The following is an 18,315-nucleotide window of genomic DNA, read 5'->3' as shown; positions in this document are numbered from 1 at the left end:
GAAAGTCGGCTTAGAAATTTGCTATGGTTCTTGTCGAAGGAGAGGAAGCTCCACGGCTGGTGGATCTGATGAATGGTTATGAGTTTCTGCATGTTTCTTTCATCATCGGTAGTGTATGAAGGTTTTAGAATGGAGTCTTGTTTGATATGAGGTTTATTACCGGCATTTTGGTTGTTTTAAGCAACTACTGTGATTAAAAATCATTACTTCGAGCATTTGAGCTATGTGGTATTTGAGTTTTGAGTATTTGAGGTATGGTTATGGCTTTTGGTACAGCTTGTTCAGACTTATACAGTGTGTAGGTTGCGGGATTAAGATCTTATAAGAAATTTCGGATATTGGAAATTTGATTCGAAGGCTTGTGGGCTAGGTTGCATTGAGAAATTTCGGTTATGTTGTGTTATCAGAACTGTATGGGATAGAGTGACATAGGATCACCCCTGGGTATGTGCATGGTAAGGTTATACGGCGGTTTGATGGCTTTGAGAACAAGTCTGGACATGTTCGAGGACGAGCGTATGTTTAAGTGGAGGAGGATGTAACGACTCGATCGGTCATTTTGAGCATTTGCACTTCGCTCGGTAGTTTACGGGCATGAGTAGCTCCATATGATGCATTATGACTTATGTGAATCATCAGTTTTGATTTTCAGGTTATTCGGAATCGAATTGAAATAATGGATTTCATTGTCGAAGCTTTAAATTGGGAGAGGTTACCGAGTTTGACTTTTTGTAAATTTGAACCAGAAACGGAGTTTTGATGGTTCCGTTAGCTCCATTAGGTGATTTTGGACTTAGGAGCGCGCCCGAATTGTGATTCGGAGGTCCGTAGTGGAATTTGGCATGAAATGGCAAAGGTTGAAGTTTTAAAAAGTTTGACCGGGAGTGGAATTTTAATATAGGGGTCAAAATCCGATTCTGAAAATTGGAATAGGTTCGTAATGTGAAATGTGATGTGTGTGCAAAATTCAAGGTCAATCAGACGTAATTCGATAGGTTTCAGCATCGGTTGTGGAAGTTGAAGTTTCAATGATTATAGATTTCGATTTGAAGTGCGATTCGTCATTTCGATGTGGTTATGCATGATTTGAGGCCTCAAGTAAGTCTGTGTTATGTTATTAGACTTGTTAGTATATTCGGACGGGGTCTCGAGTGGCCGGATGAGTTTAGGACGAGGTTCAGATCATTTTCACTTCATGTGCAATGCTGGAGGCTGCTAGTTCTGGTAGGATCGCACCTGCGGTTGGTTTGCGCAGGTGCGATGGCCACAGAAGCGACAAAGGCATCACAAATGCGAGAATAGTGCTGGGTGAGGATGGCCGCAGAAGCGGAGATTTTGGCGCATATGCGATGCCGGAGGTGCGGCAGCTAGAGCGCAGGTGCTGAATTGGAGGGTGTCAGCAGAGGTCGCAGGTGCGATGGAATTTATGCACCTGCGATAGCGCAGATGTGGGCAGGGAGTTGCAGAAGTGGAATGGTGAGGAAGCCGAGCAGCGCAGGTCCAAGGTTTTTCCGCAAAAGCAGTGGTCGCAGGTGCGACGAATTTTCCACAAATGCGGATATGCTGGGCAAAATGTTATATACAAGGATTCGCAATTTTGGCTTCATTTTTACATTTCCAAGCTCGGATTGAGGCGATGATTGGAGCAATTTTCACCATATGAATTGGGGTAAGTGTTATCTACTCGGTTTTGGTTATATTCCATGAATCTATCTTCGATTTTAGATTTTGGTTAATGCATTTTAAAGAGGAAATTTGGGGTTTTGGCCTAAAGTTTCATACTATGATATTTCGAGTTTTGAACATTGAATTGGAGTCGGATTAGAGTGAAACTAGTGTAGTTGGACTCGTAATTGAATGGGTTGTCAGATTTTATGAGTTTTATCGAGTTTCGAGGCGTGGGCCCGGGTGTGATGTTTGGCCGGATTTGGGTTTTGAGTAAGGAATCTATCTTTATCATTTGGAATTGTTTCTGTGGGGTGTATTTGATGCATTTGAGTTGTTTTTTGCTAGTTTTGAGCCGTTTGGAGGTCTCTACGCACGTGATGGCATCTTTGGAGCATCTCTTGGCTTGCTCGGTGTTGGAATTGGCTTGTTCGAGGTAAGTAACTCTTCTAATCTTGGAGCTGAGGGTATGAAACCCCTAAATACGTGTTATGTGATTTGTGTTGAGGTGACGCACATGCTAGCTGATGGGCGTGTGGGCGTGCACCATGTGAATTGGGACTCTGTTGTTTCCATGGCACTGTATAGTGGGCCTACTTTGTGAATGTCCGTGTTTTGACCATGTGACAAAGTAATTGAGCTGTCAATCATGCTAGATACCATGTTTAGGCTTTATGACGATAATGCTAGGACCAATAATGGTCGTTTCTTGCTGTTATTTTACTGATTTCATTAATATTTCGTACTCAGTCATATTCATGCATTCATATCATATCTCAGTCTTAGTTATTTATTGATACATCATATCATTGTTGTCGGGCTAGTTTCATGGCACTGTGAGCCCGTGAGTGAGACTGGAGAGTGATGACTGAGTAAGGCCGAGGGCCTGAGTGAGATTGATATTTTGGAATCGAGCTGCACGTCGCAGCATGTTATATTGCTATTTTGGGATCGAGCTGCACGTCGCAGCATGTTATATTGATATTTTGGGATCGGGTTGTATGGCGCAGCATGTTATATGGATTACATTTTATGGGATCGGGCTGCACGCCACAACGATATAACGCTTGGACTGAAAGGAGCCCCTCCGGAGTCTGCACACCCCTAGCGAGCGTAGTCGACTATAAATATGGATCGGGCTGCACACCGCAACGGGTATTGTACATTGTTGAGTGAGTGAGTGTGATGAGCATTGAGCATAGTGATAGAGAATGCGAGACAAGGAGATTGAGTACTCTGAGAGTGTGAGTACATGAGCCTATCATTGAGATGCATTGCATTTGACATGCGTACTTGAGATACTTGCATAGAGATGCATTTCCTTCTGCTACCTGGTGTTGGTGACATTTATAATATTACCTGTATCTTGACATGTAGGCATAGAGATGTGCTTTCTTCATGCTATCTGAAAATGAAACATCTTACTTATTATTGAAAGAAGTTTTGGGAAAAATCCCAGTTTTCAAACTTACTCGTATTTTGGCATTTTCGGTAAAAGATTTTGGTATTCACTGAGATACTTGAAAAGAAATGTCTATTTTTCAAGAAATGTGAAAGAACTGAGCATTTTATTTCTGAGATACCTCTTTTATTACTTGTACTATGCTGTTATGAACTGTTGTGGAATATTGGTGTTGGACCCGACCTTCGTGTTAGCTCGTCACTACTTTCAACCTAAGGTTAGGTTTGTTACTTATTGAGTACATGGGATTGGTTGTACTCATACTATACTTCTGCACCTTGCGTGCAGATGTTGGCTGCTGATGTTGCTGTGTTCGATGGGAGCTGGATTGAAGATGTACCTGCGTCCCAGTTGTAGCTGTCTCTTGTTCGTGGTAGCTTTAGCTCTATGAAACTCTATCTATGTACTTTTCAAACAGACGATGTATTTATTTCATTTCAGCTTTGTGAATTCTATTCTTAGAAGCTCATGATTTGTACTACTAGTTCTTGGGGAATGTATAAGATTCAGATAATTTCCTTGATTAATGGTCATGTTAAATATTATTGAAATTGGATGGTTATTAGTTGGCTTACCTAGTGGGTTGGGTTAGGTGCCATCATGACTAGTGGATTTTGGGTTGTGACATGTTCCATGTAGATTTCTTCCTCCAAATCTCCATTTAAGAATGTCGTCTTAATGTCCATTTGTTGAAGTTCAAGACCATAAACCGCAATTAATGCTACTAGTGTTCGTATGGACGTAATTCTTGTAACCAAAGAGTAAGTATTAAAATAGTCAAGACCTTCTCGTTGTCAATACTCTTTGACCACAAGTCTTGCCTTATATTTATCAATAGTGCCATCATCTTTCATTTTCCTCTTAAAAATCCATTTAGAACCCAACTGTTTATTTCCAGGAGGAAGACAACTAATTCCCATGTATGGTCGTTCAATATGGATTCTATTTCAGTATTGACTGTCTCTTTCCAAAATAATGATTCCGAAGAAGATATAACTTCTTTAAATGTTCGAGGTTCATTTTCCAATAAGAAAGACACAAAATATGGTCCAAATGAAGTAGATGTTCTTTTACGTTTACTACGTCCTGGATCCTCCTGATTAGACTTACTTTCTTTTGTTTCTTCCTGACGTCGTTTAGATCCTTCACCAATCGACTCACATTCCTTTTTATACGGATATGTATTTTTGAAGAACTCGGCATTATCTGATTCTATATCCGTATTATTATAAATCTCGGGATTTTCTTATTTATGAACCAGAAATCGATATGCTTTACTATTGGTCGCATATCCTATAAAAATACAATCAACGGTTTTCGGTCCTATCTTTACCCTTTTGGGTTAGGAACTTGTACTTTTGCCAAACACCTCACACTTTAAGATAATTCAAGTTGGACTTCCTTCCTTTTCATTTTTCATATGGAATGGATTGCCTTTTGCTATGGGTACTCGATTTAGTATCCGGTTAGATGTAAGAATGGCTTCCCCCCCACAAGTTTTGTTGCAAACCAGAACTTATCAACAAGGCATTCATCATCTCCTTTAATGAACGATTCTTTCTTTCCGCAATCCCATTGGATTGAGGCGTGTAAGGGGCCATTGTTTAATGAATAATTCCATATGCTAAACATATTTCTTCAAAAGGAGATTCGTATTCACCACCCCTATCACTTCTTATTATTTTGATTTTCTTATTAAGTTGCGTTTCAACTTTATTTTTGTATTGCTTGAATGTATCTATTGCTTTATCTTTACTATTAAGTAAGTAAACATAGCAATATCAAGTACTATCGTCAATAAAAGTTATGAAATACTTCTTTCCACCGCGAGATGATATTAACTTCATGTTACAAATATCTGTATGAATTAAGTCTAAAGGATTTGAATTCCTTTCAACCGACTTATAAAAATGTTTAACATACTTAGATTCCACACATATTTGACATTTTGATTTGTTGCATTTAAACTTAGGTAATACTTCCAAATTAATCATTTTCGCAAGGTTTTATAATTGACATGTCCCAAACGTATATGCCATAAATTATTTGACTCAAGTAAGTAAGAAGAAGCTAAAATTTTATTATTCTCAATGACCATTACATTCAGTTTGAAAAGGCCCTCAATGAGGTAACCTTTTCCTACAAACATCTCATTCTTACTTATTGCAACCTTATCAGATACAAAAACGTACTTAAACCCGTTCTTGACGAGAAGTGAAGTAGAGACTAAGTTCTTCCTAATTTCAGGAACATGAAGGACATTTTTCAGAGTTACCACCTTGCCAGAAGTCATTTTCAGAAATATCTTGCCACATTCTTTAATCTTGGTCGTTGCAGAATTTCCCATAAAAAGCATCTCTTCGGGTCCAACGGGAGCATAAGTAGAAAACGCTTCTCTAACAGCACAAACATGGCGAGTGGCTCCAGAATCAATCCACCATTCCTTAGGATTTCCCACCAGGTTGCATTCAGAAAGCATAGCACACAAGTCATCATTATCCTCGTGCTTTTCAACCATGTTTGATTGACCCTTCTTCTTGTCTTTCCTTGGAGCACGACAATCTGTAGATTTGTGTCCAGCTTTCCCACAGTTGTAGCAATTTTCTTTGAACCACTTCTTGCTTGGGTTGCTTTTTGGTCCAGAAGGCTTCTTTATCTTTCTATTATTTTGTCGAGCATCCTCAACAATGTTTGCTCCCATTATTGTTGAGTTTCCACGACCTTTCTTTTCAGCAACTTTGTTGTCCTTTTCGATCCTTAATCGAACAATGAGATCTTCGAGCGGCATCTCCTTGCATTTGTGTTTCAAGTATTTTTTGAAGTTCTTCCACAAAGAAGGAAACTTCTCAATCATCGCTGCAACTTGGAATGCTTCATTGATGACAAGACCTTCAACGAAAATCCTATTAGTAATAATAATATAATTAATACTTTCAACATAAGTATTAATTCGACTTTTACCTTTAGCAAGGAGATAGTGAATAATCACTTGCAATTCCTGGACTTGGGTAATAACAGACTTAGTATCTACCATTTTATAGTCCAAATTTTTGCGGCAACAAATTTCTCAACCCGATATCCTCAGTTTTGTATTTCTTCTCAAGAGCAATCCACAGTTCTTTTGACGTCTCCACATTACTATAGACGTTATACAGATCGTCCTCCAACTTGCTAAGAATGTAATTCTTGCAAGAAAAATCAGAATGCTTCCATGCCTCAATCATGAGAAAACGTTCATTGTCTGGAGTTTCATCAGGCCGAACAGGAACATCTTTCTTAATGAACTTCTGTAGACTTAAAGTAGTCAAGTAAAAGAACATCTTCTGCTGCCATTACTCGAAATCAATTCCGGAAACTTTTTTGAGCTTTTCTGCCTGTGTCGGTTGACGAGCGCAAAACACATACTTATATTGTGCTCGCTAGTCAAAGATAGTAGAGTATAATATCGTGTCCATATAGATTCGATTTAAATAATATTCTCATAGTTTCTAGCTTGATTTCGATCCAGGAGAATCAACACTTGAGATTTAAATGATTAATAATAAAATTTAACTACGAATCTAAAATCTACAACTATTGACTAGTGACTATCAAAACAAGAAAGAAACAATTAAGGTTATCAGTGGAAGAGGATATGGTTTTGACAAAATAAGTGCAAGATAATTGTTTGGGATCTAACTCTAGATAATTCACTTCCAATGTTCAAGTGAATCTCTTGAATTCACTCTATTATTAGTTCAAATGTTCAGCAAAAGCTCCTCTCTCGATTAAGTCTTAAACTCACGAGATGAACAAATTTAAGCACAGTAAAGATATGCAAGAATGCATAGTGGATCGGTCTTTAGGAAAACCTTTTTCGATTATTCTCCTAACTAGATTTAATCAATGATTCAACTAGCCTCTTTCGATTACTTAGAAGAATCTATGAACTCAACCAACAATATAATACAAAGATATCACAAGTTATGCCTTTTTCGATTATAAGAACAAGTGAATATAGATGCAACAATTAAATCTTCCAAAAATGATTCAAATACATAAAAATAGAGTTATCATCCACAAACAATCATCAATACACCAAATCCATCAAAACCCCAAAGGATCTACTCCATAGACATGGGGAAGTTCTTCACAAATGTAACTAAAGTATAGGAAAACATAAATTCAATCCAAAACCGGATCTTGAGTGAGGAAGGAATGACGAAATCCTTATGCTTGTGTTATTCTAACTCCTCCTTAGCCTCCTTGGCCTCCTTAGGTCGAAAATATGTCAAAAGTGCTGAAAATGGTGTTTTTCCGTGTGTTTAAGCCATTCCCCAATAATCCCCAAACGAAATTACCCTTTTTAGCGGAATTGGGAAGTCACTCTAACATTTTTGGGCTACCACGACGTGCATGTAGGAAATTCCAGAACGTGCCAAAATATGATTTCTGGCTACTTTTTGCACTAGCGTCCCGTGGGGCGGTAGTGCAAATTGTGGCTAGAAATGAGTTTTTCAAATTTTTGACATCCATACTTGGTTTTCGACCCCCGAACGTGATCCCGACTTAATTGCTTGGGTTTCTACTCAGACTTCAAAGCTCCAAATAGCTCGAATTAACTCCACAACATCTACATAACTCATAATCACTCCTACAAGGCATTAAACACACAATAAGTGCAAAAACACTATCAATTAAAGCGCAACACAAGTAAAGTGTAGTGAATTAGAGTGTAATAAGCGACTAAAATACGGGATTATAGCCTACCATCAACACCCCACACTTAAACCATTGCTTGTCCTCCAGCAATCAAACTACACTTCATATAGACACGACCTTTTTAAATAACTCTCCTAACTCATCACTCAAAGTATAATCAAACAGAATAAACACAATACCGTAAAATCCTCGCCTCAAGAGTTGACTCAACAGCACCACACATTTTTCACAACATGCTCACTTACTCTAACATAGAGGTCAATGACATTACCTTTCCTTCATGAATCAAGTGCCCTCACACAACAATAGAGAGTAGTTCCACACACAATAAAATTTAAGAACAATTAGGAACTCAAGATAGGAAGAATTCGCTCACTCTCAGAAACAACATTCATGTGCCACAAAAGATGTACTATAAGCTTGCCCGTAATGTACTACTCTACTAATTGAACTCATACAGTCAAGGATCAAGTAGGACTTTATTTGGTTGTAATGTAAGCTGTGGGATGGGTAGGATATATTTGATATAAACGTGACTACATCTCTCTAAGCACTTTAATACATACAATTTAACCATTTAAAACTCCATACTTATGTCAAACCATAACTCCACCTTCACGTCAATATATGTCAACTTCCTACTTCTTTACGCACAATTACATCAAGAAATACCATTACCAAGGAATCATTTTTAACCATCCAACTATTTTTTTCATTTTCTTTTTCAATTCAAGTGGCTCTTTTTTTTTTTTTTTAAAACAGTGCACCCTTCTCCTTATTTCAATAGTTCCACTCAAAATCCAAACCAACACCCCACACTTTAACTTTTACAAAGTTCATAACAATTTCAAGTGTTCGTGAGAGGTAAGAAGGTTCAAATAGATGGTCAATTGAAACAATTGGGTAAGGCTTGTAATGTGGTTGCTAAAGAAATATGATTACAGTCTCAAAGGGGTCAACTAGGATACATAACAATTAGGTGGATAACAACATATAACTGGATCAACAAAGAAACTCCTATATTACTTCTAAGACCGAATAAAACTACTATTTCGCTTTGCAAACACACGGGGCAAGTTCTAGACATCAAATGCAATGCACAGAATACACGAAACCTCACAGATAAATGGCACATAACTCACTCAGGATCGGACTCATCGAGATACTCTAGTCAAAGCAGTTAAACACAGTTAAGATCATATAATTTAAGGTACTTATACAAGAGTCAAAAACTGAGTATAAGCGTCACAACTAAAACACTTACTATTCTCAAGGCATAATAAAGTCAAGAGATATTACTTTCATTTAAAATCACAGCACCAAATGTCCTACTCCTAAAAATAATTAACTACACCCGGTTCAAACAACACCCTTGGAAAAGAACCGCGATACAAAGAAAAACCAAGGGGAAATTATTATACTACCTAAAGAAAAGAATATTTTTTTTCTTCGACTTTAAAAATTTCAATCAAAAGAAATGAAAACACACACAAAAAACAAAAAAAATATAGTTATTTACAAATTTACATCCCCACCCCACACTTTAAATTATGGCATGTCCCCATGACATACAAATAAAAAGCAAGAGGTAAAGAAAACTCCCCTCGACTTTTTCCGTTTCCGAGAACTTGTGAACTCCACCCCTAATTCTGAATTAATTTTTCATTTTTGCTCCTCGGGATTCTTTATGGAGCTCATCAGGCCAAAGTCCTTTGAGGATATTTGTAAGACCCGCTCTTTTCTTTCTTTCTTGGCCTCATTTTGGGCGGTGGATTGTTCTTGTAGGATTATCCTCAACTTATTTCTACATTAATTCACAACATCAATCCCTGTAAATACCCAAAAATATAATCTACATGATGAAGGTTAGAATAAGAAAATGAAGAAGAAAGGTCATGTGAGTATTATGTCCAATACCATTTGTTCCTCATTATCTTTTACTAAAAATTTTAAATGTGGATAGGTGGATGGGGATTGGAACTCTTCTTTTATTGATGCACAATCAACCAAAGCCTCTCTTCAATCATCTCAGTTGTAAAAGAGTCCTCTTGCAGAGTGAAAAGTTCTCTTTGTAGGTGTTCATCATCTCGGGTAGGCTCATTCTCACAGGGAATCTCCTCCATATATTCACTATCACAATGCAATGACCTTTCTGAAAGTGTACTTATTAGTTGATTCACTTGCATTGTAAGGTTGTTAGTAGCTTCATCATCGTGTGTAAATCTCTCTTCCACCTTATTAATGAACTTATACATAAACTCTTCTAAACTAACATTCTGCGCTTGAGGTGGTAGTCACACTTCGCTTGCATTCCAGTCATAATAAGGGTATTCATCCCAACCAGAGTCAGAATTGCGCCCATATGAATCCTCATACCTATACGGACTAGAGACAAAGTGAGAATGTTTGAAAGATGAACCATAGGAAGAATATCTACCTGCTTGACAATCAACCCATGGATGATTTCTACCGCATTTAAAACACATAGCATGCTGCTGATAATATTCAACTGCTAACTCTTCAATTATTTTCTCAGGTTGGTTGTACTCCATCTTCACATCTTTTAGAGTTCAATATCAATAATATGCTCTTCAAGATTTCTTCAACAAAAGAAATCTTGAAGAGAAGTTCACCAAACAAAAATAAAAATAAAAGAAAAAATTAGAAGCTAATTCCTGAATTAGCACTACAAACTATTTCAAACACTATTGATTTCCAATCCCCGGCAACGACGCCAAAATTTGACGAGCGCAAAACACACACACTTAAATTGTGCTAGCTAGTCAAAGATAGTATAGTTTAATATCATGTCCACAGGGATTGAATTTAAATAGTATTCTCATAGTTTCTAGCTTGATTGCTATCCAGGAGAATCAACAGTTGAGATTTATATGATTAATAATAAAATTTAACTAAGAATCTAAATCTACAGCTATTGACAAGTGACTATCGAAACAAGAAAGAAGCAAATAAAGTTATCAGTGGAAGAGGATAGGGTTTTGACAAAATAAGCGCAAGATAATTGTTTGGGATCTAACTCTAGATAATTCATTTCCAATGTTCAAGTGATTCTCTCAAATTCACTCTATTATTAGTTCAAACGTTCAGCAAAAACTCCTCTCTCGATTAAGTCTTATACTCACGAGATGACCAATTTAAATACTATGAAGATATGCAAGAATGCGTAGTGGATCGGTCTTTAAGAAAACCTCTTTCAGTTAGTTTCCTAACTAGATTTAATCAATGATTCAACTAGCCTCTTTCGATTACTTAGAAGAATCTATGAACTCAACCAATAATATAATGCAAAGATATCACAAGTTATGCCTTTTTCGATTACAAGAACAAGTGAATATAGATGCAATAATTAAATCTTCCAAAAACGATTCAAATACATAAAAATAGAGTTATAATCCACAAACAATCATCAATACACCAAATCCATCAAAACACAAAAGGATCTACTCCATAGACATGGAGAAGTTCTTCACAAATATAACTAAAGTATAGGATAACATAAATTCAATCTAAACCCGGATCTTGAGTGAGGAAGAAATGATGAAATCCTTGTGCTTGTGTTCTTCCAACTCCTCCTTAGCCTCCTTACGTCGAAAATGTGTGAAAAGTGCCGAAAATGGTGATTTCCCGTATATTTAAGCCATTCCCCAATAATCCCCGGACGAAATTACCTTTTTTAGCGGAATTGGGAAGTCACTCTAACCTTTTTGGGCTATCGCGACGCGCATGTAGGAAATTCCAAAACGTGCCAAAATATGATTTCTGGCCACTTTTTGCACTAGCGCCCCGCGGGGCATGCCGCGGGGCGGTATTGCAAATTGTGGCCAGAAATGGGTTTTTTAATTTTTTGACATCTAGACTTGGTTTTAGACCCCTGAACGTGATCCCGACTTAATTGCTTAGGCTTCTACTCAGATTTCAAAGCTCCAAATAGCTTGAATTAACTCCACAATATCTACATAACTCGGAAATACTCCTCTAAGGCATAAAACACACAATAAGTGCAAAAATACTACCAATTAAAGCTTAACATAAGTAAAGTGCAGTGAATTAGAGTGTAATAAGCGACTAAAATACGAGATTATAGCCTACCATCACCGGTGCCAATGCCGGTGTTGTTCGGCTTGTTGATGCATTGGCAGTCACCATAGGAACAACCTTGTTTCCGTTCTTAGTCGTCATTTCTGTAAAAGAATGACATAAACTGAACTTTTAATATACGACGAAGTTTTTAATAAATCGAATAAAACTGGAGTAGAAAATCACATAGATTTTAATCTCCAATGGAGTAGAAAATCGCTAGGATTTTAATCTCCAAATAACATATAGTAAACCAAAACAGAATATACGTTAAAGTAAACAAATGGAGTAGAAAATTATGAAGGCTTTAATTTCCAAAACGGGAGTAGAAAACCACACAGGTTTTAGTCTCCAGAACAGTATGTATAACACAATTACAATATATAAAATTAAGTTCCTTAATCTTGTTAGAATACTGTATTTGTAAAATAATTATGGAGAAGGAAAAATAACGTATAAATAGAAATGTTGAAGAAATAGAATTTAATCTGAGCCCAATGAATTCGCAGTGTTTCCTTAAGGAACTTAATCCCCTCCTAGTACTCGAGGTTATGGAGTATTTCCTCCCAGGATAGAACGGATTACACACTAGTGTAGCGGCACTTCAAACCCAGTGTTTCAACGAACATAAATGGCGGCAGCAAATCACACTTCCGTTGTTTGTTTCATAAGAAAACAATGCAGAAAGGAAGATGAGAATTCAGAAATATATCTAAGGAAAATCTGAGGGAATGGTCTGCTATTTATAACCAACATGTTGAGTTTAAACGAAGAGGTACAACTCTTCAGAATGTCTGTTATGACCGTTCATGTAAAATGACCATTATGTAAATGGCTATTTACGCAGAATAATATGGAAAATCAAAACGCGGAGGAAAATTAATTTATCATTATAAAAATGACTAATTTGGATTAAAATAATATTACGTTAATTTTAATATTAACAAATAAATTTAGTCCAAAATATTAATCAATCAATCATTTGAACGAAGCCGAAGCCGAGCGACGACGACGACGGCGCGAGGCTTGACATCTTTAAGAGTTAGAAGAAGAGCAATTGTATATATACCCATCAAAAGTCTTTTCCTCCTCCAATATGGAACAATATCCCTTTGTCAAGGAGGGAAAATCAAATTTTTATTTTTTTCTCCATTTTCCATTCACCCTCTTTTAAGCTAAACTAAGCTTAAAAGCCTACAACATCTCATGTTACATCAAAATCTAACGACGAGAAAATAAAATGGGGGGGGGGGGGGTTTCAAAAAGTAATGCATCTGGATGGTGGTGAAGGTGTAGCTGTTTGCCATATTTTGCCAAAGCATCTGTCATGCCATTACCCTCCCTGAAGATGTGGTGGAGCTTGGGCACTTGTAGTTCAAGTAGCATTGACCTGCAACCATGTAAAATAGTTAAGTATTTTCTGTTCCCTAGTGGTAGAAGTGAAATTAATACATGTGAGTCGGTTTCCACTATCAAATGTTGATAATTATGAGTAATAACAATGCGTAGACTATGGAAGAGAGCGACGATTTCTTCATGCAAGGCGTCCGTGTGATGCAAGTATTTTGTATATCCATGAAGCCAAGCACCAGTGGAGTCTCGAAATACTCCATCTTATCCTCATGTCCAACTGATGTTGTCGAAGGTGCCATCTATATTTAGTTTAATGTGTGATGGGGGCGGAGCTTTCCACTTGATAGGAATAAGTGTACGAGGTGATCAAGTGGGGGTGGAAGTGAGAAAATATTGTTCCGTGGCAAGGTTTATGATGATACACGGGTTTATGGGCTTGAAGGAGCAGTGAAAATAGTTGTGATTTCGAGTAAGCCATAATTGCCAAAGTATTAGTGGGATGAGTATATGTGTGGGTAGAGTGAATTGAGTGTTGATCTTTATGTGTGTAGTGATGGTACATTTAGTGCGTATCCATGTGGGAAAATCCACTGTTGGTGGAGAGATGTGGAAGTATTTCCAAATTTGTATAGTAGGTTTGCAGAAAAAAAGATATGAGTGATGTTTTCAGTGTGGTAATTGCATAGTGAGCAGCTCATGGACGGGGTGATCCGCCGTTTGTAGAGGGTGTAGGAGGTGGGTAGTGAGTTGTGCATAACAAGCGAGAGAAAATATTTGATTTTAGGTAAAGTCGGTATTTTCCATATTCAGGTGTGTGGGAATGTTGGTGGTGTGGATGTGTTAGGTGATATAATTGAAAAAGTGGAGGCGGTGGTAAACTCACCATGTAGTGTGACATTCCAGTAAGGGGTGTCGTGTGTAGCCGGAGGAGGGAAAATGAATGTATGGTTGATTAAGTAGACGATACCGGGCGGCAGTTCGATCGTAAGATTTTCAAGAGCCCAAGAGTGGTTCCTATATAATAATATGATTCAAGGAAAGAGATGCGTTTGTGGGTAGGAGTGGACCATGGATAAGTTGACGGAGAGATAAGTTGGGTGTGATCCAGTGGTCGTGCCATAGATTGATACTTCTGTCATTAACAATGTTCCAACTAATTTCTTTGCGACATAGGTTTGCTACTTTCATTAGGCTTTTCCAAATATAAGTGTCCTTGGTACTACCCGTGTTAGAGTAGGTATTTTGATATTTATTAATAAGGAAACCTATTTAGTATGTAAGAGAGGATTTGTTGAGTTGTAGGAGGTACAGTTGCTTGAGAAGGATAATTTAGACTTATTAAAATTGATTCGGAGCCCGAATTTGATACTTAACCGGTGGAAGATGTTATTGATGGTGTGTGCATTGTGAGTATCCGCTTCAACCAATAATACTAGATCATATGCAAATAGTAGACGAGAGAGGGGTGCAGCAGTGCGGGGAGAGTAAACAAACTTGATAAACATGTATAGTAAACAAATACCTATAGGAGAAATATTGACCTAAGAAAACAAAGGATGCTACGCTATTACTATAAAAAAGGCTACATGGTTTTAATCAATCATTTCATAAAGTAAACTTCATGCTAATAAGGAACTAGCGATACAAATCTTGAATACAAATACATATCTAAAGTGTTATCATAATAATCACTATAAAAAACTCAGCTAAACTCAAAGCAATAGAAAAATATCAACCGACAATCTTTCTTCGGAATTATCTGAACATGTCGATCCTCCTATCCCGTTTATTTTAGCAACTGACCCTAATATCTCCGTAGTAGTACGTAGCAACATATGAACTCTTCAGAATACTGGAGAACCAATTGGTGAAGTGACCAAATAAGGAAAGTTGTTCCAATTAAACTTGTTATCTTCAAAATCCCCTGAGCAGCTTCCCATAAAATTATCCACTTGTATTCCATTAAAATTATTTGTTGAATTTTGTGTATATTCAGGATCAAATAGCTCTGAGAACTCTTGCATAAAACTTGGAAGGTCTGTTTGGACATCTTTTGTTGGGCAAGGATTTTCCAAACAAGTGATTGTAGACAAAGGAAGATTTTGGTCACCAACTTTTGTAATACTTGGTACATTGTTCATGAACAAATTCCCCGAGGAATTTAACGTTGATGGTATCGATGATTCGAGGTTTTTGTTAGCAAAACCATCAAGAAGAATAGAACTAATGTCATTTGTTGTTGGTAATTTTGTGCTTGCTCTTTGCCATGCTTTTAATATGTCAAGACAAGGAAGTTGATAATAAGGTTGCGAAACGACGTAGTTATTGTTGTTGTTGTTGTTGTTGCGAGTATTATTGAAGAGGAATTTAGAGTGATCTTTGGATCTACGAACAAGTCTTGCTTCTGCTTCAAGTCTTGCACTCTCCCACTCTGCCATATGACTAAGGTTTGCAACGTACTTAGATTGATCATTTGAGCTACCATTAATGTTGTTTGTGATTTTTGGCTTGTGAGTCATTGGATCAATGCCCATTTTTGTTAATCTCTTCTTCAAACGTGAGTTCCAATAGTTTTTTATCTCGTTGTCTGTTCTGCTAGGTAAGTAAGCTGCTATTGCTGACCATCTGAATAACAAAGAGAGTAATTAACCATGTTAATGTTGCACAAATTAATCACATATTATGTAAATTGGACAGAGAGAGTATCTAATTAGGCAATCTAACATTTGGATAGTCTAGGCTGGATTCTATGTACATTTATGACTTTGTACATGTGCGTAGTAAATAAATAGTACTAATATCTGACGTTGTCAGTTCTTTCTGTGGTAGAGACAAAGATATATAGCTTCTATTGTTGAGTAATCTACTCCATCAAAAACTAAATAATGAGTTAATAATAGATGTTAATTATGATTATTATAACGAAGTTGCTGAAGATATAAATTAATTATGGACGGAGAATTACTGTTTAAGTTTTTTCATTGGTTTGGTCCATGAAAAAAAGGAGCATTAACCCTATTAGTTGCATCATGCCTATTGGTTGCATAGTAAAAGAGAAGAAAACAGTGACTATGGGAAAGAATGTGACAAAGGCAAAGGTAACTAACAATTTATGACCCCAACCTAATGGCAGAAAATAATGAGTTCTATCATTTGCTTTCATTTTTTTAATTTACTGTCCTTCAATAAATTATTACCTGTTTCCAAGAAGAGCATGAAGCTGAATTATAGTTCTTTCTTCTTGTAAACTGAACTTTCCTCTCTTGATATCTGGCCTTAGATAATTGATCCATCTAAGCCTGCAACTCTTCCCACACCTCTGCAGATCTAAAAAGGGAAAAAAGTCAAAATTATATATGCTAGCAATCGAAAAGATAATTAAGTAAATATAGTGTACTCTTTAACAGCTTAAACTCTTAGACGAAATGATCACGCAATTCTTCAACTCTTGGTGACCACACATTATAAAATTATATAAAAGAATTACATGTTTGACTATAAAAAAGAAACAGACTCATACTTGAATAAAAGTATACAATATAATGTCTGATCACACAATTTAAAATATTAAAAGAATTAACATAATAGTCGCACCCAACTAATGGCGGAGCTAGACAGGATTTTCATTAAGAGGTGTCAAAATATATAAATGTAAACATACAAAAAAATCAAGGGGAGTCAACATATAATATATATGTATGTATGTATGTATGTGTGTGTGTGTGTATATATATATATATATATATATATATATATTAAACCTATCTACGCAGTATATTTTGTCCACGAAGGTGTGTCAGTTGACACCCCTTGCGATAACGTGGCAGAGCATCCAACCGCTGAAACTAAGAATAGCGGAAGACATATAATCTACGCATAATCTATGTATGATATATGGATGTATAACCATGTATATATAGTCAGTGTATAATCTATGTACGCCAGCTAGAAAAAATAAATAGTAATAAATCTAACCGGCTATTTGTGTAAATAATAGTTACTAATATTATTACCAGCTTTAGCAGGCAAAGCACGCCAGCTACCACAACCATTTTCCACAATGCAAGACAAGAGTTTTCGGTCTTCTTCTGGTGTCCATGGCCCTTTCTTCAAACCTTGTTTATCACAGCACTTGGACCTTCCCATTTTAACACTAAGTTAACACAGAGAAAATCAAGAAAGTCTATTATTCTGTCTTTCTTTATGTGGAAATGAGAGAATATGGTATATGGAAATGCCAGTTTGAGAGTATATATAGGCAAATGATATAGGCCAATGAAGAAATAATAAGTAGTGTGATCAGAGAGTTAGCTGCAATGTAAAATAAATGTTAAAAGAGGGTATAAATGTGAAGCTTTAATTACAATATTGGAATTTTTCAGGCAGTTATTTTGAGCAAATGAGATTGAACTGCCTGATTCTCTAGTTGGCGGTCCACCAATGAAAATCATCCCAACCGTTCAACAAAATTGCTATCCTATAGCTTCTTCTTTTCCGGGATTGTTACACATAGAGCCGGCCAAATTTAATATTTACTTTCTCTAATCAGTATGTATAGATTATACATTAATTATACAAAGTTATACATATATTATTACGACCCAAAGTCTGACCAGTTGTGATGACACCTAACCCAATCCGTTAGGTAAGCCAATTAACTACAATCCAATTTAATTAGGTTTATCGAGGAAAATAAATGATAAAATAACTGAACCTTTCTATTTTTCTCAAGGACTGGTAGTACAAATCATAAACTTCTAAGATTTAGAATTTGCAAGCTGATATGAAATAAAATACCTCATCTTTTGAAATATACATGAACAGATTAATAATTCTAAAGCTACCAAGAACAAGAGGCAGCTATGGTCGGATTGCGAAAACATCTTCAATGCCAGCTCCCGCCATACACCACAACATCACCATCAAAAATCTGCACATAAGGTGTCGAAGTGTAATATGAGTACAATCGACCCTATGTACTCCGTAAGTATTTTGTCTAACCCCGTTGAAGTAGTGATAAGAATTCTTAGTAAAAT

General features: G+C 36.6%; 1 protein-coding gene across 1 annotated transcript; it reads right to left on the bottom strand.

Annotated features, from left to right (window-relative positions):
* Window positions 1–14,881: 14,881 nt before the first annotated feature.
* LOC107762760 (uncharacterized) lies at window positions 14,882–17,514 on the bottom strand. The gene is made up of 3 exons (XM_075248096.1): window positions 17,293–17,514; window positions 16,477–16,606; window positions 14,882–15,904 (listed from the first exon to the last, which is right to left on the bottom strand). Exons 1-3 carry the CDS (start codon window positions 17,423–17,425, stop codon window positions 15,124–15,126), a joined length of 1,044 nt encoding a protein of 347 aa, XP_075104197.1. The 5' UTR covers window positions 17,426–17,514; the 3' UTR covers window positions 14,882–15,123.
* Between the last annotated feature and the right edge of the window lie 801 nt (window positions 17,515–18,315).

Source organism: Nicotiana tabacum, chromosome 24 (assembly GCF_000715075.1).
Source record: "Nicotiana tabacum cultivar K326 chromosome 24, ASM71507v2, whole genome shotgun sequence".
NCBI classification, from domain to species: domain Eukaryota; kingdom Viridiplantae; phylum Streptophyta; class Magnoliopsida; order Solanales; family Solanaceae; genus Nicotiana; species Nicotiana tabacum.
Note: the sequence above shows the minus strand (reverse complement) of the source record. Positions and strands in the feature narration are given on the sequence as shown.

Excerpts from the sequence above, each read along its gene's own strand:
- LOC107762760 (XM_075248096.1), bottom strand. The coding sequence starts at position 17,425 with ATGGGAAGGTCCAAGTGCTGTGATAAACAAGGTTTGAAGAAAGGGCCA. Across the intron at positions 16,607-17,292 it reads TGCTTTGCCTGCTAAAGCTG|ATCTGCAGAGGTGTGGGAAG; the intron begins GTAATAATATTA and ends TTCCCTTTTTAG. Across the intron at positions 15,905-16,476 it reads CATGCTCTTCTTGGAAACAG|ATGGTCAGCAATAGCAGCTT; the intron begins GTAATAATTTAT and ends TTTGTTATTCAG.